The sequence below is a fragment of the Cokeromyces recurvatus genome, assembly GCF_025118155.1.
Source record: "Cokeromyces recurvatus strain NRRL 2243 chromosome Unknown BX663scaffold_22, whole genome shotgun sequence".
Lineage (NCBI taxonomy): Eukaryota > Fungi > Mucoromycota > Mucoromycetes > Mucorales > Mucoraceae > Cokeromyces > Cokeromyces recurvatus.
In genome coordinates, this window is record NW_026251408.1 from 369,092 (window position 1) to 387,725 (window position 18,634).

Sequence of the window (18,634 nt, forward strand, 5' to 3'; positions counted from 1 at the left end):
CCATTCTTGAACCCAATAGAAGAATTTTGGTCGAAGGTAAAGTTTGGTGTGTGTCGGGAGGAGCTTAGTGAGAAGGCCCAGCTTACACCAAGGATTTTGGATTCTGCCAAGAAGGTGACTTCTGCTGACTGCGAGGGATGGATCCGACGTTCAATCTCTTTCTTTGAGCGTTGTCTCAATAAAGAGACAAATTTATAATTTTTTTAATAAACATATAAGTTTGACTTTATTTTGCATTATAATTTATTGAAATATTTTATTTTTTTCTACTTATTATTTGCGTTAGAGATTTACTTTGTAATATTTTTGAATCTGCATTTCTTTAGTACTGAAAGAGTACAAAACCGTATTTTAATCAGAAAAAAAAAAAAACTAGTGCAAATAAAAAATAACTGGGTGCAAAAGAAAAAAAAAATAAGTGCAAAATCAATCTGGTCACAGATGCAAACAAAATTTTAAAAGCAGAAAAAATCCAGTATTTTCTTTTTTTTACATAAAAATATCTGCCAACAAAAAGCCTATTGTATTTATGGCTATTACTTTAGCAGTTAATGGTGGTGTTATGAATTGCTGTCATGATGTCTTTGATTTTGTGTATCATGGCATTATCATTAACAATATGGATATTATGTAAAACAGGCTTGTTAAGTGTAGATGTTGTTTCTTTCACAAATAGTAGAAAGTATGATGATGTTTTAATGCCATGTGGAAGTGCTCTCTTTGTACCATCTATCTTCTGCTTTTTTATAGACTTTGGACTTTGGAACCTGTTGAGAAACTTCAATATAATCCATAGGCTGACATGCAGCCCAAAATACTCAGATTGGTGCCTTCCGGCTGTACTTCCATTTCCACAAGTTTTCCTTTCTTAGATCAATCAATAGGACGCATCATATTTTTTTTTCTTTCTATTATTTTTATAATGTGTATATTGATGGTCAAACAATCCTACAGATGATCTACACTTTCTACTGCTTGTCAAGAATTCTTACTGGATTTAAAAAATTCTATGTTTAAACGCAAAACACTATGTAGACAATGCTTTAGAAGAAACTAATTTACTAGTTAAAGATGAGAGCCGTATATTGATCTTAGGAAGTGAAAAAAATTATTGCCAAAGCCTTACAAAGTGTATGCATCTTCTAATTACTCATATTTACTCCTCGGAGTCTATCACTTGTAATAGCTCTTTACCAAGCATTGATACCAAACTATTTTGATTAGCTAGTCATGAGGAGCTGGAAATGTTTTTACAAGAACCTGTACCAAAAGGAAAACAAAAACACAAACACTTTGAATATAAGTTTGCATTCTATATACAAGAACAATAAACATTTGTTAGACAAAAGAGAATATTATTATTATTATTATTATGTAATAAATTGTAAAAAAGAAAAGAAAAGAAAAAAAAAAGAATAGTAATTATTTTAAATAGGTATGTAGAAATGCTAACGCCTTATTGATATCATCCTCTGATAACACTAGTGTCGAACTGGTAATATAAAGATCAGGTCGAATAATTAATAATGCAGCAGGTGGCTCTGTATTCGTATGAGTTGTATTCACTAAACTTGAATGAAGTCCAATTAGACTTGTGATTGAATCATTTGAGCTTGTTGGTAAATATTCAACCCAAAAGTTTTCTGATTCTAATTTTTCAGCAATGACAATACGTTTATCATCATTGTCGCAAAGATCTTTGATATCATGCATGATATCATCTGCTAATCTATATTCAGGGACATTCCAAGTAGATTCAATAATAAGTGGACGAATTGAGCTACCAAAATTTGTTTGAATTTTTTTCCAAAATTTGGAGGTTAGACAGGAAGCGCTATACGAGGCAGGTCGTGTGGCTATCCAAAGAGCCGTATGATTTCCTGTATTACTGATAATTTGATGTAATGTTTTTCGTTCTAATAGATGCTCAGGCTGATCCATGGCTAGACAACGTTTAAGAAGTAAGGTAGATTCAGGTAGAAATTTGCCTGCCTTAATTAAAGAAGGATCAGATGCTCCTATAATACGTGATGAATTATCAATTGATGTGTGCAGCTAATATTTTATTGATTTCAGTTAAAAAAAGATTAGTTTTATTTTCTCGCACTCCTTCTCTTTCTCTCTCTCTCTCTCTTTTTTTTTTTTTTTTTTTTTTTTTTTATCATTTACCTGTAATATACTAGCCATTCCATATTCTTTTAACTTGGAGACACAGAAATTTGAAGATGAAATGAAGTATCGTAGAATAGCTAAATGAATTTTTAGCATTTCTTATATACATATATATATATGTATTTAGAGTATATTTACCCATAAAGAAACTAACACTCATAGCGAGCTCTGTAGCATTACCAGTCTGACTAATGGTATTTTCTGCAATAGGTTCTCGCTAATAAATAGAGTAGTTAGTTTATAAATATATTTATATGAAGAGAATTTATGTTTATATACCTCAATAGTATAAGAATCTAAGAGCAATTCAGGATCTGAAGATAATCCTTTTAATACTAATGACATTTTCCAAGCAAGGTTATCAGCTAAAAATATGTAAAGCATTAAAAACAAAACAGTATTCTCTCTCTCTTTTTTTTTTACCATCTTGTAATCCTAGGTTCATTCCTTGACCTCCAACAGGAGAGTGACAATGTGCAGCATCTTAATAATAACATATATATATATAAGTACAAAAGAAAAAATAAAATAAAATAAAATACAAATATGATTATAAATAATATTTTACCTCCAATCAAAAAGGCTCTGCCACGACGAAAACCATTTGCTTTACGCTCATTGATATAAAAATGGGTTAACCAAGCAGGATCACTTGCAACTAAATTTAATTTTTCTAATCTTGTTTTCAAAATTTGATTTACTTCATCTAATGATAGAGTTTCTGTCCCATTAATACCATGGGTTACATTTTTCGTAGATGGCCTCTTTTCATAAGGTCCCTTATTCGCAATCATTCGAAACAAATTGTTTTTTCTATTGTGATGGTCAAAGTTGATAGGTATCAAAAGGCACATACCTTCTGAATGATAAAAGACATTAAATTTATCTTTGATGATATCTAAATCAGGACCTGATAAGACAACATCGGCTAAAGCAAATTTTGTTTCTGAGGATTCACCATCATAAGTCCAGGTAGGGTCTCCATTTCTAACGGTAGAGTGAGCACCATCAGCGCCAATAATATATTTGCCCTGTATGCATTCAGTTGTCTTTCCATTATCTTTAGTGACAATTGCTGTGACTAATTGATTTTGTTCTGTGTAAGATACTAATTTTGTGTTCCATTCTATAGTTGTCTTTTCTTGAATAAGTGAAGCTAGGATAGACTCCGTTTTTGATTGGGGAATACTTGTGAGTTGAGGAAAGATGGTCTCTCCAACATCATCAGATTCCAAAGAAGCACTCTATTATAAATTCATCTACTATTTAGAATACAAAACATACATATCTATATTACTTCATACCTCACAGCCTTCAATAAACAATTGAACACCACGTAATACATAAGCTTCATGTAGCAAATGATGTGCTATACCTTTATTTTCAAATACTTCTAAAGAACGAGCAGACACAAAAAAGGCTCTACTTTGCTCCGTAGGACCTTCCTTTTGATCACAAATATACACTGAATGTCCTTGCATTATCATTTGATATGCAAAGAATAATCCTACAGGTCCTGCCCCACAAACAATTATATCATATTTTTTATTTACTTTTTTGTCGACCATTCTTAATCACAAATTGCTAGGAAAGAAGAAGAAAAAAAAAGTACAAGAAATAAACAATAAAAAAAAAAAGAAAAATTAAAAGAGTATGTTTGTGTATAAATAAAAAACAAAATAGTTTCTATTTTTTAACACATAATTAGCGGTGTTGCTTTATATCCAACTTTCGTCGGTGTGGAGTTCCTGATTTCTTATATGAAAAAAAAAGACCCTTATTTCTTACATAATATGTAGTAAAACAAACCATTCTTCAAAATACAACTTTTTTTTTCCATTTGAATTTAGTTTATTATTATTACAAGAAGATCTTTACTGTTTTGTTATATATGCTTCGTAGTTTTATAATAATACATGCTGCTGTTGTTTCCATTGATACTATGAAAAAAAAAAGAAATTCGGATATTTAATTGTTGTGTCGGCTATGGCCTCCTGTAATAATAAACAATTCTATTATATGTGTTTCTAAAACAATACATATTTTTTTTTTCTGTTTTTCTTTTAAATGACAAATAACAATAAAAGGTTGATTTACTGACTGAGTTTCTAATAAAATTGACTATTTATCATGAAATCACTAAAATAAGCTTTTGAATGCACTCAATTCATAAACAAAAAGCAAAAATAAAAAAAAAAGAAAAAGAAAAGCGTTATAAATATGTGTTTATTTTTGATAAAAAGGAGTATATAAGAGAGTTAATAAAACTTTGTATTATACAATTACTTTGACAAAGCACTTTGAAGAGCTTCATAAACTTCAACTTCAACCTTAGCAATTGCTTTCTCCTTATCAGTAACTGCACTACTAGCTTGACGTTGAGCTTCAGCAAGACCTGCCTGAACACGCTATATATATGCATATAAAATAAATAACCTCTTCTCATTCTCTCTTCCTTTCTCTCTCTCTCTCTCTTTTTTTTCTGCTTTCTATCAACGTTTTTCATTTATTTACCTCAAGGGAAAGTTCTTCAAGAGGAACGGCTTCAACAGCATTAATATTAAGAGAATTGTCGGGATTAATAGTAGCAAAACCGCCAGAAACTATAGAGAAAAAATAAATAAATTTAGCTATTCTAAAAAAAAAGAGGGGATGAGAAGGGGAAAAAATTAATCTTTTAATGTACCAAAAAACTTCTTGGTAATTTCAGAATTTTCGATAACTTCAACAACACCAGGATTTAATTGTTCAATGGTAGGTACGTGATTAGCAAGGATACCCATGTCACCAGAAGTAGCAGCTAAATTTACTTGATGAACATCGGTAGCCTTATAAATAGCCTAATTAAAGAGAAAAAAATACATTAATTCAATCATCAGTGTGGTAAATACATTACAATTGATTTACCTTGTGAGGAACAACAAAGGTCAAACGAAGAGCTTCGGAAGCAGCGGGAGCTTCAGTGGCATAAAAGCGGGCTATATATCAGATAATTATTATTATTATTATTATTATTGCCGTTGTTTTTAGTTAGTGCGCCTTAATTATACATGTATTTTTTTTTTTATTTAATTTTACCCATAGCAAGAGGCTTAATGGCAGTACGGGCAGATCTAGCAAGAATGTTCATTGTTGTGTAAAAAAAAATCTGTGGGGAAAAAAAACTATTTCATATTGGAGTTATAGGGTTTGTTAATTCGAACTTGAGGACTTTCAAAAATTAAGGGCAAGGTGTGGTGATAGGAAGGGGGAAGCTAATTTCACCCCCGGAAGATGACGTAAAAATATCTTTTTTTCTTGTTATTATTCTACATATATTGTGGCTTGTTCTTTTGGATCATCATCATAAAGCGTTCTAATAAAGAAAGTAAATACAGATAACCATGTATATAAGCATAATATAAGTGAGCAATTATCTTTTTTTTTTTCGCATTACATATACCAAATGACTACGAAACCATACACATAATAATAATAGAATAGAATTAAAGATAAGGTCTTTTATACAAACTGAGTGATGCTTCTGTCATAGTTTAATATCCTCCTTATCTTATAAATTATTGATCTTATGTTTACTGTTTAAACTATTCCTCTCTGCATCATTGAATGTCAAATTCTTAATACTAATTGAGTTTTAATTTTTATAAGCTTGACCCAAAAAAAAAAGTAGCTATACCATAAAGTTGGTAAACAAAAATGAGGGGAGGGGTTAAAAAAAAAGGAACAGGGGAAATATTATAAGCCCTATTATTAGTTTATTTTATTTTTTTATTTTTCTAAGCTTTCTCTCCTTTTCTCGGTAAAGCTATGTTTATTTCTCGTGCTCTAAGCCGCGTTGCTTCAAACGCATTTCGTCTCCAAGCCAATCCCTTAGCTAATCAAGCTATTCAATCAGGTATACATACATTTGAAACATTTCAATCTTCACAAATGTTAATGTCTTTTTTATTTTAGCTCGTACCTATGCCACAGCCGCCAGCGTTGGTAAAATTCGGTAAGATCAGCCTTTTAATCAACCAAAAAAAAAAAAAAAAAAAAAAGAAAAAAAAAAGTAAAAAGAGAGCGAGTCATTTACTAAGCATTGAATGCCGAACAAGTTTTTTTCTTTCTTTTTTTTTTTATTATACATTTATGCTTTTGTAAAATAATGTTTGTTAACTCTATTCCTTTTCATATAGTTCTGTTATTGGTGCTGTTGTTGACGTACAATTTGACCAAGAAAACTTGCCTGCTATTTTGAATGCCCTTGAAGTTCAAGGTCACTCTGGCGGACGTCTTGTCCTCGAAGTCTCTCAACATTTAGGTGAAAATACTGTCCGTACTATTGCTATGGATGGTACTGAAGGTAAACTTTAATAGAAATAGAAAGAAAGGAAGAAATGAATAAAAAATAGAAAAAGGAAAAAAAGGAAAAAAAAAAGAGAGAGAAAGATGAAGAGAGGCTGAAGAGATAAAGAGAGTGAGTGAGTGAGTGAGTGAGAGTAAGAGAGAATAAGAGAGAGTAAGAGAGAGAGAGAAACATAAATAAAGCCATAGACGGACATAAAAATAGAGAAACATAAACATAAACATTAATACTAATGCTTTTTTTTTTGTTACTTCTTTTTATTCTTTTCATTAGGTCTTGTTCGTGGTCAAAAGGTCGTTGATACTGGTGCACCTATCACTATTCCTGTCGGTAAAGAAGTCCTTGGTCGTATTATCAACGTCATTGGTGAACCTATTGATGAACGTGGACCCATCAGTGCCAAGACTCACCGTCCTATTCACGCTGATGCACCTGAGTTTGTTGACCAATCACCTACACCTGAAATTCTCGAGACCGGTATTAAGGTTGTTGATTTGTTAGCACCTTATGCTCGTGGTGGTAAGATTGGTCTCTTTGGTGGTGCAGGTGTCGGTAAGACTGTATTGATTCAAGAATTGATTAATAACATTGCTAAAGCACATGGTGGTTATTCCATCTTCTGTGGTGTTGGTGAACGTACTCGTGAAGGTAACGATCTCTATCATGAAATGATTCAAACTGGTGTCATTCAGTTAGAAGGAGATTCCAAGTGTGCTCTTGTCTTTGGTCAAATGAACGAACCCCCAGGAGCTCGTGCTCGTGTTGCCTTGACTGGTTTAACGATTGCTGAATACTTCCGTGATGATGAAGGACAAGATGTATTGTTGTTTATTGATAACATTTTCCGTTTCACACAAGCAGGTTCTGAGGTATCTGCCCTTTTGGGTCGTATTCCCTCTGCTGTCGGTTATCAACCTACATTGTCTACTGATATGGGTGGTATGCAAGAACGTATTACGACTACCAAGAATGGTTCCATTACCTCTGTCCAAGCTGTCTATGTCCCAGCTGATGATTTGACCGATCCTGCTCCTGCTACTACATTTGCTCACTTGGATGCCACTACTGTCTTGTCTCGTTCAATTGCTGAATTGGGTATCTATCCTGCTGTGGATCCTCTTGATTCCAAATCACGTATCCTTGATCCTCGTATTGTAGGAGAAGAACATTACAAGGTTGCAACTGAAGTCCAACAGATTCTTCAAAACTACAAATCACTTCAAGATATCATTGCTATTTTGGGTATGGATGAACTTTCAGAAGAAGATAAGCTTGTAGTTGAGCGTGCACGTAAGATCCAACGTTTCCTTTCACAACCTTTCGCTGTTGCTCAAGTCTTTACTGGTTATGAAGGTCGTCTCGTGAAACTCAATGATACCATTCGTTCCTTTAAGGAGATCTTGTCTGGTAAGCACGACCACTTGCCCGAATCAGCCTTCTACATGCAAGGTGATATTAATGACGTTCAGAAGCGTGCTGAAGAACTTGCCAAAGAAATGGGTTCTCAGTAATAATAAGTTAGGCGTGCAGTGCTGATATCTATGTTTGTATGCGTGTGCACTTACAACAAATAAAGAAAAAAAAATAATCTTTCTTATTTATTGTCATAAATATATAATCATATCTATGTATTTATTATATTACATTAGGCTGTCAATTTCGGGAGCACAAATAAAATATATAATGATGACCATTGTATTTAAAAGAAAAAAAAATATTATATATTATCATATACCGACTATATAAAAAGTTATAACTTAAAGATTCACACGTATAAATATGCATAGTAGATGCAATATAAAAATTGAACCCTTAAATACTCCTCTGCCATAAATATCTTATAATGATATAGATAACTTTAGTATTGTTAAGTTTCTTTTTTCTTTTTATATGGCATATAATAATTTCTTCTCCTTTCATTACATTTTGAAGGTGAACAATTCTAATTTTGAAAAATACTTGTATTATATTTATGAAGAAAAAAAAAATAGTAATATGTAGCTGTACTGGTAAGTAAGCATAGTTTATAAATTAAACTATGCCACGATTTCTTTTCTGTATATGTTTATATTGCAAATATTATAACTGTAATATATATATATATGCATATATGTAAATAAAAGAAAGCCAAATGCAAGTAAATATCCTATTGTCACTTTTCTGGATTAGTTCATTCATTCCGATGATACCTCTCCTCCCCCCTTTTTTTTACAAGCCTCTGGAACGCACATAAGTTAAAATATATAAGAAAGGGGCCCCGAAATAGTAGTTTATGGAAATAAACGTATAAACAAGTAAAACTATCGAATATATTCTGTATAAATATACTACATAAATTTTGATTTATTCTTTCTTTCCCTTTTTTTTTTCTTCTTCTAACTCTTTAATTTTATATATTTATATAAAAAAAATGAAGATTTCAGCAACTATTTTAATATTGACATGCACTATCAACTCAATTTTTGCATTAAATCCTATAGTCATTAAAGGGTCAAAATTTTTTGATTCCGTAACGAAAGATCAGTTTTTTATTAAAGGGTAAGAAAAAAAAGAAATACAAAGAAGGAGAAGATTTTATTAATTGGTTATATATTTTTAGTGTGGCCTATCAGCCCAGAAGTCAATGGATAAATAACACAACAGATCCCTTAGTTGATAAAGATGCCTGTGAACGTGATGCACAACTTATGGCTGAACTTGGAACGAATGTTCTCCGAGTTTATGAAGTAATGCTTTATGATATATACGTATATATGTATAAAAAATAATAACAATTGTATAATAGGTCGATCCAAAAAAGAATCATGATGCTTGTATGAAGGCTTTCGCCGATGCTGGCATTTATTTATTATTAGATATCGCAACTCCTCATTTCTCAGTGAATCGAAAAAATCCAGAATATGATATTCATCTTTATAATGCCTATAAGGCTTCTATAGATGCATTTATAAAATATGACAATTTATTAGGCTTTATTGCAGGTAATGAAGTAACGAACGATAAAACAAATACGCAAGCATCCGCCTATGTCAAAGCTGTTATTCGTGATACGAAGCATTATGTAAAGAGTATCAAATCAAGATCTATCCCTATTGGTTATGCAAGTAATGATGATGAATTTATTCGCGATGCTATTAAAGATTATTTTAATTGTGGCGATATAGAATCTCAAGTAATATATACCTATATTTCCTTCCCTTACATTTTTCCCTGCTAATATTTTATTATTATTATTAGGCGGACTTTTTTGGTCTTAATCTATACGAATGGTGCGGCGCATCATCATTTGAAAGGTCAGGATTTAAGGATCGTACAAAAGAGCTCGAAGGGTACAATAAGCCTGTTTTCCTTTCAGAATATGGCTGCAATCTAATAACACCTCGAGAATTTTCTGAGGTTTCTGCTATTTATGGACCAGAAATGACAGGTGTATGGTCAGGCGGTATCGTCTACGAATGGACACAGGAAAATAACCGATATGGTTTAGTCAAGATTAAATCTTCAGGTGAGGCAGAAAAAATGGAGGATTATAACAACCTTCAGGAACGTATGGCTAAAGTTAAGCCCCATGGTGTCAGGATGGATGATTATCATGATGAAAAACCAAATTCAAATTGTCCCTCAATTTCTGAGAATTGGAAAGCATCTAATGAACTACCTCCAACACCCTCTGAAGGCGCCTGCCAATGTATGATGGAAAACTTACACTGTGCTGTCTCAGATAAAATCAGTATGAGTATGGATGGTAATAATACAATTGGAAAACAATTGGATACGATGTGTGGTGTAGTTTCGTGTAGCGAAATTAGTGGAGATGCTGAAAACGGTGTTTATGGCGCATTTTCCTTTTGTTCACCAAGGGAGAAGCTTAGTTGGCTTTATAATTTGAAGGGTATAGAGATGAAGAAATTATCACCTGTAGGATTTTGTGATTATAATGGGTTTGGTCAGATGAAGTCGCCTGTACGTAACAATTTTAACGAGTGTGCTAAAATTGCTCCTAACATGAACAGTAATTATTCTGAAGAAATTACTAAATCAACTTCAAGTGCTTATAAGAAGAATAATAATGGTGTTTTTATTACTTCAGCTCTATGTATATTGATTGTTGCTTCCTTTATATAATTCAGTTCCGCCCCTTTTCTTTTTTTTTTTTTTTTTTTTTTTTTTTTTTTTTTGCAGAATATACATATATTTCATCATCATTACATATAAAATTTTATTGTTCACATTTTAAAATAATAATAAACAGTTTAATATCACATAGCGACAGAAAATGCAAATAATCTAAGACAGTATATCATTATATGAATGATGATAGTCATAAACTGTTAAAAAGTTAATAACTTGTTATTGTTATTTTTTATACATATCTATAACATTTATGTACATAGATCAAATTATTCTGGATACGTATATATGTAAAATGATTCTATATCTAATATCCAAACAGTAATTGTGTATTTTATTGGAATAAATACTGCGAAAAAGTATATAAATGTCTAATAAAATAAAATTTTATCAAAAATAAGAAAGTGTTTTTAAACATGATATAAATAATTACTAGATATTGTATGCGCACATTATCCATGTTGTATATAAACTCCTCTTTTAATGCATTATAAATAAAATAACCCTATATCATTATATTCATTCATTTATACACTATAGCTTTACATTTTATTTTATTTTTACCTCTTTTCCTTTTATTTTCTCTTCTATTTTTAAAAAATATATATTCAAACTATTAGATACCGTATCATCTACAACAATGTCATCAAAACAATTTTTACAAAAAAAGGAAAATAAGTTTGGACCCTATAAATTATTACTAACTTTAGGTGAAGGTAAATTTGGAAAAGTAAAATTAGGTGTTCATGTTAAAACCGGTCAAAAAGTAAAGACGATAGAAAAGAAAAGACTTGTTCATGTATTAAAGATCTTTCTTTACTTTAGGTAGCAGTAAAACTTATTTAAAAAGAAAGCATGGAATCAAATAGACATATAAATAAAGTAGAAAGAAAAATTTCTGTTTTAAAGGTATATTTCAAATATTATATGAAGTTATGTTTATATGTATTTAGTACCGTTATTTTTTTTTTTTTTTTTTTTTTTTTTTTTTTTTTTTGAAGATTTTAAATCATCCTTATATAGTTAAACTATACAATGTAATAAAAACAGATAAGTTCATTGGAATTATATTAGAATACGCATCAGGTAATAATGTACGGCATTCAGTAAAGCTCTATATTTATATACTTGCGTGACATATCATATAGGCGGAAAATTATTCAAGTATATACTGGAACATAAATATCTAAAGGAAAAAGATGCCAAAAAGCTCTTTGCACAATTAATCAGCAGAACTAAATGTAGTAGTAGTAGCCAATCATCAGCAAGATATACCTATCACTAATAATAGTGATAGCTCTACTATACAAGACAGCTCTGAATTAGAATCCAGTACTAACAGTATCCTCTATCATCATGATTCTTGTTTGATTACCTCTCGTCTATAACAATTTAAAAATATACATTCTGATTTAACAACTACCGATGTAACTTCCAACAATATGATTTCTTCTTCCGTTCACAATAGTGTCAATCCCTCTAAAAAAAAAGCATCAATGAATAAACAATTCTTATTTTCCTCTCTTAAAGTTGAATTGTCTCTAGTTTCTCCTTCTGCTTCTGTAAATACGTATGATTATAGTAACAATAGTTCATTTGTATCCCTTTCTGTAGCAGAAGCATAACAACCTAAAATAACTTCTTCACACCAACTATTATTTAAGACTACTGATAGAGAACATGCTTCATTTGAAGCTATTCGTCAAAGCACTTATCGAAAGGATCATAGTAATTCTTCCTTTGCATCACTCAGAAAAGATATTAACCTCAATAGCTTTTACCTAAATGAAAAGAAGACAAGGAAAACTTCACTTATGAAATGATTTAAAGAGAAAATTCACCGTAAAAAAGCTAAAAAAGGTATTACATGCATTGAACAGGCATTAGAGGAATTTGTAGAAGCATCCAAAGTATATAAAAACGCCAATATGAAACAGTTACCTATCATTCAAGACAAAGAATGTACATCATTGATTGCTTTTTTGTAACAAAGGCCTTTGCGTAATAGACCAACAATTGAAATTAATCAAGTTTCTTTGCGTTGTTTTACAGATAGTCAAATTAGGATTTATCAGGAAGAAGCCGTTAAACGTACTGTTAGAAGTTTTAGGATGCCAATCTTACTTTTTAACGATACAATTCATATCATGAATGTTTTGAGCATTTATCTCAAATTGAATAACCTGTTTATGTTAAAGAATTACTACTGAAAAACCAAGAAACTTGCGAATTTTAAGAGATACAATATTGTTAATATGATCAAACATAAGGAAAATAAACATAAGATCAAAGAGGAAAACTGGAAAGAAGATCAAAATAATCAAAAAAAAGTTTAACATTATAAACAGGGAAATAAACATTTTTTTTTAAAAAAAAAGAACAACTTCAGAAAGAAATAAACGACATTATTAAAAAGGGGAATATTATAAATGAAGCTAGTTCTTCTACTATTACACCACTCATACCTTTTATAGATCATAATGTCTCTACCACGACAGGCTTTAATATAATTCAAGATTCTGAACCTATTTATGATACGCCTTCTATAAATAATGGTACTGAAATTCGAATTATAATTGAAATTAGCCTGTTAAAGAGTTTACAAGGCTTTTATGTTACAAATATACGAAGGCTTTAAGAGAGTGTTTATGCTTGAAAGTTTTTTTTTTTTTTTTTACATTGTAAGTGAATTATTATTATTTTTTCCCTTTAAATATAAAACTTCTAAAACTTAAATTATTACATGTCAATTTTTATCTGCCGTATATTTTTTTATAAGTTTTCTCTTTCTTTTCTTTTCTTTTCTTTTCTTTTTTTAACCATTTAAACCAAATCATTTTTAACTTATCTTCCCTATATTCTATTATGTGCTTTACTTCTAACAGAAATGAATTCATAAATTTTTGGCCTGAGTGAACTTTTGCTTCTGGAAGACTTGTGTCCAAAAAAGTCACACGTGACGTTAACCAAAATACCCAATCAAATTTGTTATTCTCGAAAAATTTTATTTTTTTTTTTTGAACAATAAATAATTTTTTTCATCTGGCAAGCCTATCGTTCGCCCTCTCTCTCTTTTGTATACAATATATTTGAACAATGAAGCATCTCGCAGCTTATCTTCTTCTTGTTGCTGGTGGTAATGCCACTCCTTCTAACGATGATATCAAGAAGGTCTTGAGCTCTGTCGGTGTTGAAGTTGACGAATCTCGTCTCTCTGCCTTGTTGAAGGCTATGGAAGGCAAGACCGCTGCCGAGGTAAAATATTAATTCATTTGACACTATTAAAAGTCTTAACTCAAATAATAATAATAATAATAATAAAATGAATATCTTTTATATAGGCCATCGCTGAAGGTTCCTCCAAGCTCGCTTCCGTCTCTGCTGGCCCTGTTGCTGCTGCTGGTGCTGGTGCTGCCGGTGCTGCTGCTTCTGGTGAAGCTGCTGCTGAAGAAGAGAAGGCTGAAGAAAAGGAAGAATCTGATGAAGTAAGTATAAGTTATATATATAAATAAATATATATGAAAGACAAGGTGCTAAAACTAACTTTTCTATTTAACAGGATATGGGTTTCGGTCTCTTCGATTAAGCAATTTCCAGTCATCATTAGTTAAAATTATAAACCGTACTTTTTTCCTTTCTTTTACGAGCAAACTACTTTAAAATAAAGGAGAAATTTTACTTTAAAAACGCGAAAATTTACACATTTACATCTTGGTGACAAGAAATGTGCACTTTGAGGAATGAAGGAAAAAGAGTGGCTTAGATTCTTAATATGTCAATTGCTTTTATCATCTATATCAATATTGATAAAATTATGAAAAAAAAAAAGAGAGGGGGACAAATCTAGAAAAAATTGTATTCTTTACTTAATGTATTATCGTAGTTTATACAGTATCCTTTAACTTGAGTAGTATACATTTACAACTCTTACTAAAAAGATACAATATATAAAGAGAAGTATATTGTGGCTTAGCAGTTCAGTGTAGTACGTTAAATCATAATAAAAAGACCTTTTCAATAAAATTCTCTGAAATACACATCTGTATTCAAGATGTTATTGAAAGATACTAAATATACGGTACATTTTATCTTTGTGATATATCTACGTAATATATAAATACATTTTGTGCATTTCTTATAAAGTAACTTCATTTAAGGAGGGAGAAAAGGCTAAAAAGGTTAATGTGACCTTTATTGATCTTAGTGGCTTATGAGATGATGTCATCGTTAAAGATTGCAAAACCTCCAAATAGAGATTCGCATTATAATTTATTTTTGTATTCTATATAAACATATTTAATTTTTACTAAAAATGGCTGACTACGATGAAGAATTAATGGTATAGTTTTTTTTTTTTTATACATCTACTGGTTAAGTAAAACTAAGATGTATTTCTATTATTATTTGTTATAGAAAAGAGAAAAGTTGTTTGGTTCAAGTGAAGAAGAAGAAATGTCTGATCTTGATGGAGACCAAGGTAATAAGGTGTTCGATATACTGTATTGTTTTATTTCCTTATACTAAATAGTATATATTAGCTTCTGACACCGAAGAGGTATATAAATCTGAACAAGCAGAAGAAGCAGATTACAATGAACAAAGAAAGACTTCTGCAGAAGAAGAAAATCAGCTAGAACAAGCCAATACCTATGATGAAGTTAGCAACGATAAAGAAACGGAGAAAGAAGAAATATCCAGACCTATAAAACTTCCATCTTTCAAAAAAAAACAAAAAGATTTTGATGAAGAGGAAAATGCTCGCTTAGAGGAGGCACGTCGTGAAATTCGCGAGTTAAAAAATAATTCAACTAGAACAAATGAAGAAGATGAAGAAGATGAAGGGCCTATTGACCCTCAACAAGGTAATAATTATTAATAATTCTATCATTTTATTTAAATAATAATAATAATAAATACGTCTTATATTATAGCATTAAGAGATGAAATCGATAGACAATTTGAAATAGCTTTAAGAGGTGGTAAAAAGAAGAGAAAGAGACAGGATGGCGAAAGTCTTGAAAATAATATCGATGAAGAGCTTACAAACTTAAGAGAACATATGAGACAAGCTGCAGAAGAGGATGCCATTGCAAATGGAGAAAGACGACCTGCTATTTCTAAATTGAAGTTGTTAGGAGAAGTAATTACTATGTTAACAAAGTACGTATTAAGTTTTATATATAATATTCTATTAAGGGGAAGAATGAAAAGTTTATTTATACGATATTGTTTCTTTTTTTTTTCTTTTACTACAGCAAACATTTGCAGGATGCTGTTTTAGATAATGGATTATTAGAAACAATTCGTTTATGGCTTGAACCTTTGCCTGATCGATCATTGCCCAGTTTAGATATCCAAAATGGTATGATGGATATCTTGGACAAGTTACCAATTTCAGGAGACCATTTACGCGAAAGTGGAGTCGGGAAAATTGTTTATTTTTATACAAAATCTCCTAGAATTGAGCCCGCTATGAAGAGAAAGGCGGATCAACTTGTAGGTAAATGGAGTCGATTGGTTATTAAACGAAGTGAAAATTATAGAGAACGTCGTCCTATTATACAGGAATATAAACGAGATGAAACGTACGTTTTTATATATTTGTTCGGTTAATAGGCGATTAAGTTAACAACATTACTTTTTATAGATATTATCAAAGAAAAAAAGTTAGACGTAATTCTGAAGAATTAGAAGAAGGGTAAATACTATATGTAATACCACCACTACAATGAAATTTTAAGATTTTTTTTCTTTTTTTAGACATGAAAATAGACGTTTCGTACGTGTTCCTCAAGCCGTTGCAGCAAACTATGATATTGCGCCTCAAAGTACGGTTAGAATAGATAAGAGTAGAAGTAATAAAGTAAGTACAGGCCTACATAAGGTTGTATTGATTTCAATTATTAATAAAAAAAATATTATTAGCCGGATAATACATTCAGAAGATTGAATAATACAATGCGTTCTATTAAGACAGGTCCCAAAAGAACAACACCCAAGGTTTCTATTGAAGGAAAAGGAATGCAATTTTAAGATATCATGTAAATAATCTAAACATCATAAATAAATATTAAGTATAATTCCCTCATTTTCCCCTCTACTCCTTTTTTTTCTAAGAAGTATAATAAAATGTGTACTCTTTGGTAACTGTACTTCGGGATTTGAGCCGACAAAACTTTATATTAAGTAAGCACGTTCATCTGTATTACATATATAAAATAGTATTACATGCTATAAATTTCTATATAAAAATGACTTTTATTTCAACTTTTCTTTTTTACTTTTCTTTCATATTTTCAAATATATACTAATATAATAAAAAGAATGACTGGTAAGTTTAGCACGTAATACTATAATGATACAAAATTGAACATATTTTAATTCTATTATAATAAAGGACCTATTCAATTTGGGTATGTAAACAACTGACGTATAAATAATAATAATAAAATGTACACAAGTAGTAACAGATTAACTTCTATTTATATTTAAATGTCAAGACACCATATTTCTTTGAAGCACAATATGACAGGTCGCTACCTGACTTCAGAAGCAGGTCGATTTTATGAGGAAGGCAGTGGTCAACAAGTTGTCTTTGCAGGTGGTTGGGAGCCTTCTTCAGAAACAACCTTTATTGTCATGCCTCGTCTTGGTGAAGATGAGATTGAGGAAGGTGTAGATGTTAATTTTGGTGATGTGATTCGCCTCAAACACGCTGCTACACGTGCTAACTTGCATTCGCATCCTGATATTCCTAGTCCTATTACAGGTCAACAGGAGGTTACTTGCTTTGGTGACGACGAAACAAGTGATGAAAACGACGAATGGATTGTTGAACAGTGGTCCTTTGATGAAAATGAAAATGAAGAGTTTGATGTTGAAGACCCTGTAATATTTAAATACATATACATATATATATAGTTTGATATATGTAGCTAATAGTTCTATATACTTATATGTTTATGTATTATTAGACTTGGTATGCTGATCGTTCCTTCTTTCTTCGACACGTTACTACTGGATTAACTTTGTAAGTTTAAATACTAAATAATGATATATGATTTATTTATTTGTTGTATATATAGGCATAGCCACGAAGAGCCTCTTCATGAGGATCAAAATGAAGTCTCTGCTTTCGGTGACGGCCCTGATGAAAATGATAGATGGCGCGCATCTTTTGATTAAAATAATCTATATCTAAGCTATATACTTTCACAAATTTTTTTGTTAAACTAAACTAATAAAATATGTATATCTACACACAAATTATATATTAAAGAATGAATAAAGGCATGAAATATTTTTAGAATTTGCTCACAATATTAGTGAGTCGTACAAATATTTAGCAACATACAACAAACTTATTTCTCATGGAAATAGATTTTCTGCTAAAAGTATTTTAAAGACCGTTTTGGTTTCATGTTACAGCTGTTAATTATTCAGTAAAGAGAATATACAGACCCATTTCTCTGATTTTACTCGTTATTTCTTTGTGAAAATAGATGCTCTAGGGGGGTCACGGTCATTTTTATATATACAGTACCCTCTGTATTGCAGAATGTGTAGAGGGAGTAGTAATAATTGTAACGTATGTAATATGATATGACTATAGCTTGATAACTCCCAAGTTATACACAATGAAAATATATTTATAAAAGTCTCACATTATATGTGCATAAAAACAAGTAAAGTTTTCTAAAATACTCAATATATCAGTTTTGGATGTTTTAATTTTTATAAGAAAAACTCCTTTATTTATTATATCTTATTTAACTATAAGAGAACAAATATTACATATACTTTTTGAACGTTTGCGTACTTCAATCAGAACATCCACCTCGAGTTTTATATTTGCTATTTTAAGACTAAGACTAGAGTATGTATGCACAACAGTAAGTGGCACTATTATGACACATTTACCTGATAAACTACAAGTACAATATAAAACAACAGAGGGAATAATTATGTCTTCAGATGAGCGAT

At 30.8% G+C, this 18,634-nt stretch overlaps 8 protein-coding genes across 8 annotated transcripts; 6 read left to right on the forward strand and 2 right to left on the reverse strand.

The window, feature by feature from the left end:
* The first annotated feature begins 563 nt into the window (after positions 1 to 563).
* On the forward strand, positions 564 to 900 carry BX663DRAFT_517246 (uncharacterized protein). The gene has a single exon (XM_051528699.1). It carries the CDS (start codon positions 576 to 578, stop codon positions 870 to 872), a length of 297 nt encoding a protein of 98 aa, XP_051380665.1. The 5' UTR covers positions 564 to 575; the 3' UTR covers positions 873 to 900.
* A 522-nt stretch (positions 901 to 1,422) lies between these two features.
* On the reverse strand, positions 1,423 to 3,805 carry BX663DRAFT_544825 (FAD binding domain-containing protein; the record flags this gene model as incomplete). The annotated part of the gene is made up of 7 exons (XM_051530906.1): positions 3,477 to 3,805; positions 2,741 to 3,416; positions 2,596 to 2,655; positions 2,452 to 2,537; positions 2,311 to 2,389; positions 2,170 to 2,249; positions 1,423 to 2,055 (listed from the first exon to the last, which is right to left on the reverse strand). The coding sequence occupies exons 1-7, from the start codon at positions 3,738 to 3,740 to the stop codon at positions 1,423 to 1,425; spliced, it is 1,878 nt and encodes a 625-aa protein (XP_051380666.1). The 5' UTR covers positions 3,741 to 3,805.
* Positions 3,806 to 4,378: 573 nt separating this feature from the next.
* On the reverse strand, positions 4,379 to 5,309 carry BX663DRAFT_517250 (F1 complex, delta/epsilon subunit of ATPase). Its single transcript, XM_051528700.1, has 5 exons — positions 5,251 to 5,309; positions 5,080 to 5,150; positions 4,859 to 5,012; positions 4,687 to 4,775; positions 4,379 to 4,580 (listed from the first exon to the last, which is right to left on the reverse strand). Exons 1-5 carry the CDS (start codon positions 5,300 to 5,302, stop codon positions 4,455 to 4,457), a joined length of 492 nt encoding a protein of 163 aa, XP_051380667.1. The 5' UTR covers positions 5,303 to 5,309; the 3' UTR covers positions 4,379 to 4,454.
* A 551-nt stretch (positions 5,310 to 5,860) lies between these two features.
* Positions 5,861 to 8,235, forward strand: BX663DRAFT_517252 (ATP synthase subunit beta). Its single transcript, XM_051528701.1, has 4 exons — positions 5,861 to 6,067; positions 6,127 to 6,166; positions 6,351 to 6,517; positions 6,794 to 8,235. The coding sequence occupies exons 1-4, from the start codon at positions 5,980 to 5,982 to the stop codon at positions 8,029 to 8,031; spliced, it is 1,533 nt and encodes a 510-aa protein (XP_051380668.1). The 5' UTR covers positions 5,861 to 5,979; the 3' UTR covers positions 8,032 to 8,235.
* Positions 8,236 to 8,930: 695 nt separating this feature from the next.
* Positions 8,931 to 10,645, forward strand: BX663DRAFT_438989 (Glucanosyltransferase-domain-containing protein; the record flags this gene model as incomplete). The annotated part of the gene is made up of 4 exons (XM_051523306.1): positions 8,931 to 9,058; positions 9,120 to 9,246; positions 9,306 to 9,692; positions 9,758 to 10,645. 4 exons carry the CDS (start codon positions 8,931 to 8,933, stop codon positions 10,643 to 10,645), a joined length of 1,530 nt encoding a protein of 509 aa, XP_051380669.1.
* Positions 10,646 to 13,646: 3,001 nt separating this feature from the next.
* Positions 13,647 to 14,688, forward strand: BX663DRAFT_476711 (60s acidic ribosomal protein-domain-containing protein). The gene is made up of 3 exons (XM_051524270.1): positions 13,647 to 13,906; positions 13,993 to 14,136; positions 14,211 to 14,688. Exons 1-3 carry the CDS (start codon positions 13,748 to 13,750, stop codon positions 14,235 to 14,237), a joined length of 330 nt encoding a protein of 109 aa, XP_051380670.1. The 5' UTR covers positions 13,647 to 13,747; the 3' UTR covers positions 14,238 to 14,688.
* A 275-nt stretch (positions 14,689 to 14,963) lies between these two features.
* Positions 14,964 to 16,684, forward strand: BX663DRAFT_488298 (uncharacterized protein; the record flags this gene model as incomplete). Its single annotated transcript, XM_051524805.1, has 8 exons — positions 14,964 to 14,990; positions 15,065 to 15,128; positions 15,190 to 15,513; positions 15,583 to 15,811; positions 15,907 to 16,236; positions 16,299 to 16,349; positions 16,412 to 16,514; positions 16,577 to 16,684. The coding sequence occupies 8 exons, from the start codon at positions 14,964 to 14,966 to the stop codon at positions 16,682 to 16,684; spliced, it is 1,236 nt and encodes a 411-aa protein (XP_051380671.1).
* A 260-nt stretch (positions 16,685 to 16,944) lies between these two features.
* Positions 16,945 to 17,917, forward strand: BX663DRAFT_517263 (MIR motif-containing protein). The gene is made up of 5 exons (XM_051528702.1): positions 16,945 to 16,982; positions 17,049 to 17,064; positions 17,152 to 17,539; positions 17,626 to 17,681; positions 17,737 to 17,917. The coding sequence occupies exons 1-5, from the start codon at positions 16,976 to 16,978 to the stop codon at positions 17,834 to 17,836; spliced, it is 567 nt and encodes a 188-aa protein (XP_051380672.1). The 5' UTR covers positions 16,945 to 16,975; the 3' UTR covers positions 17,837 to 17,917.
* Positions 17,918 to 18,634: the final 717 nt, after the last annotated feature.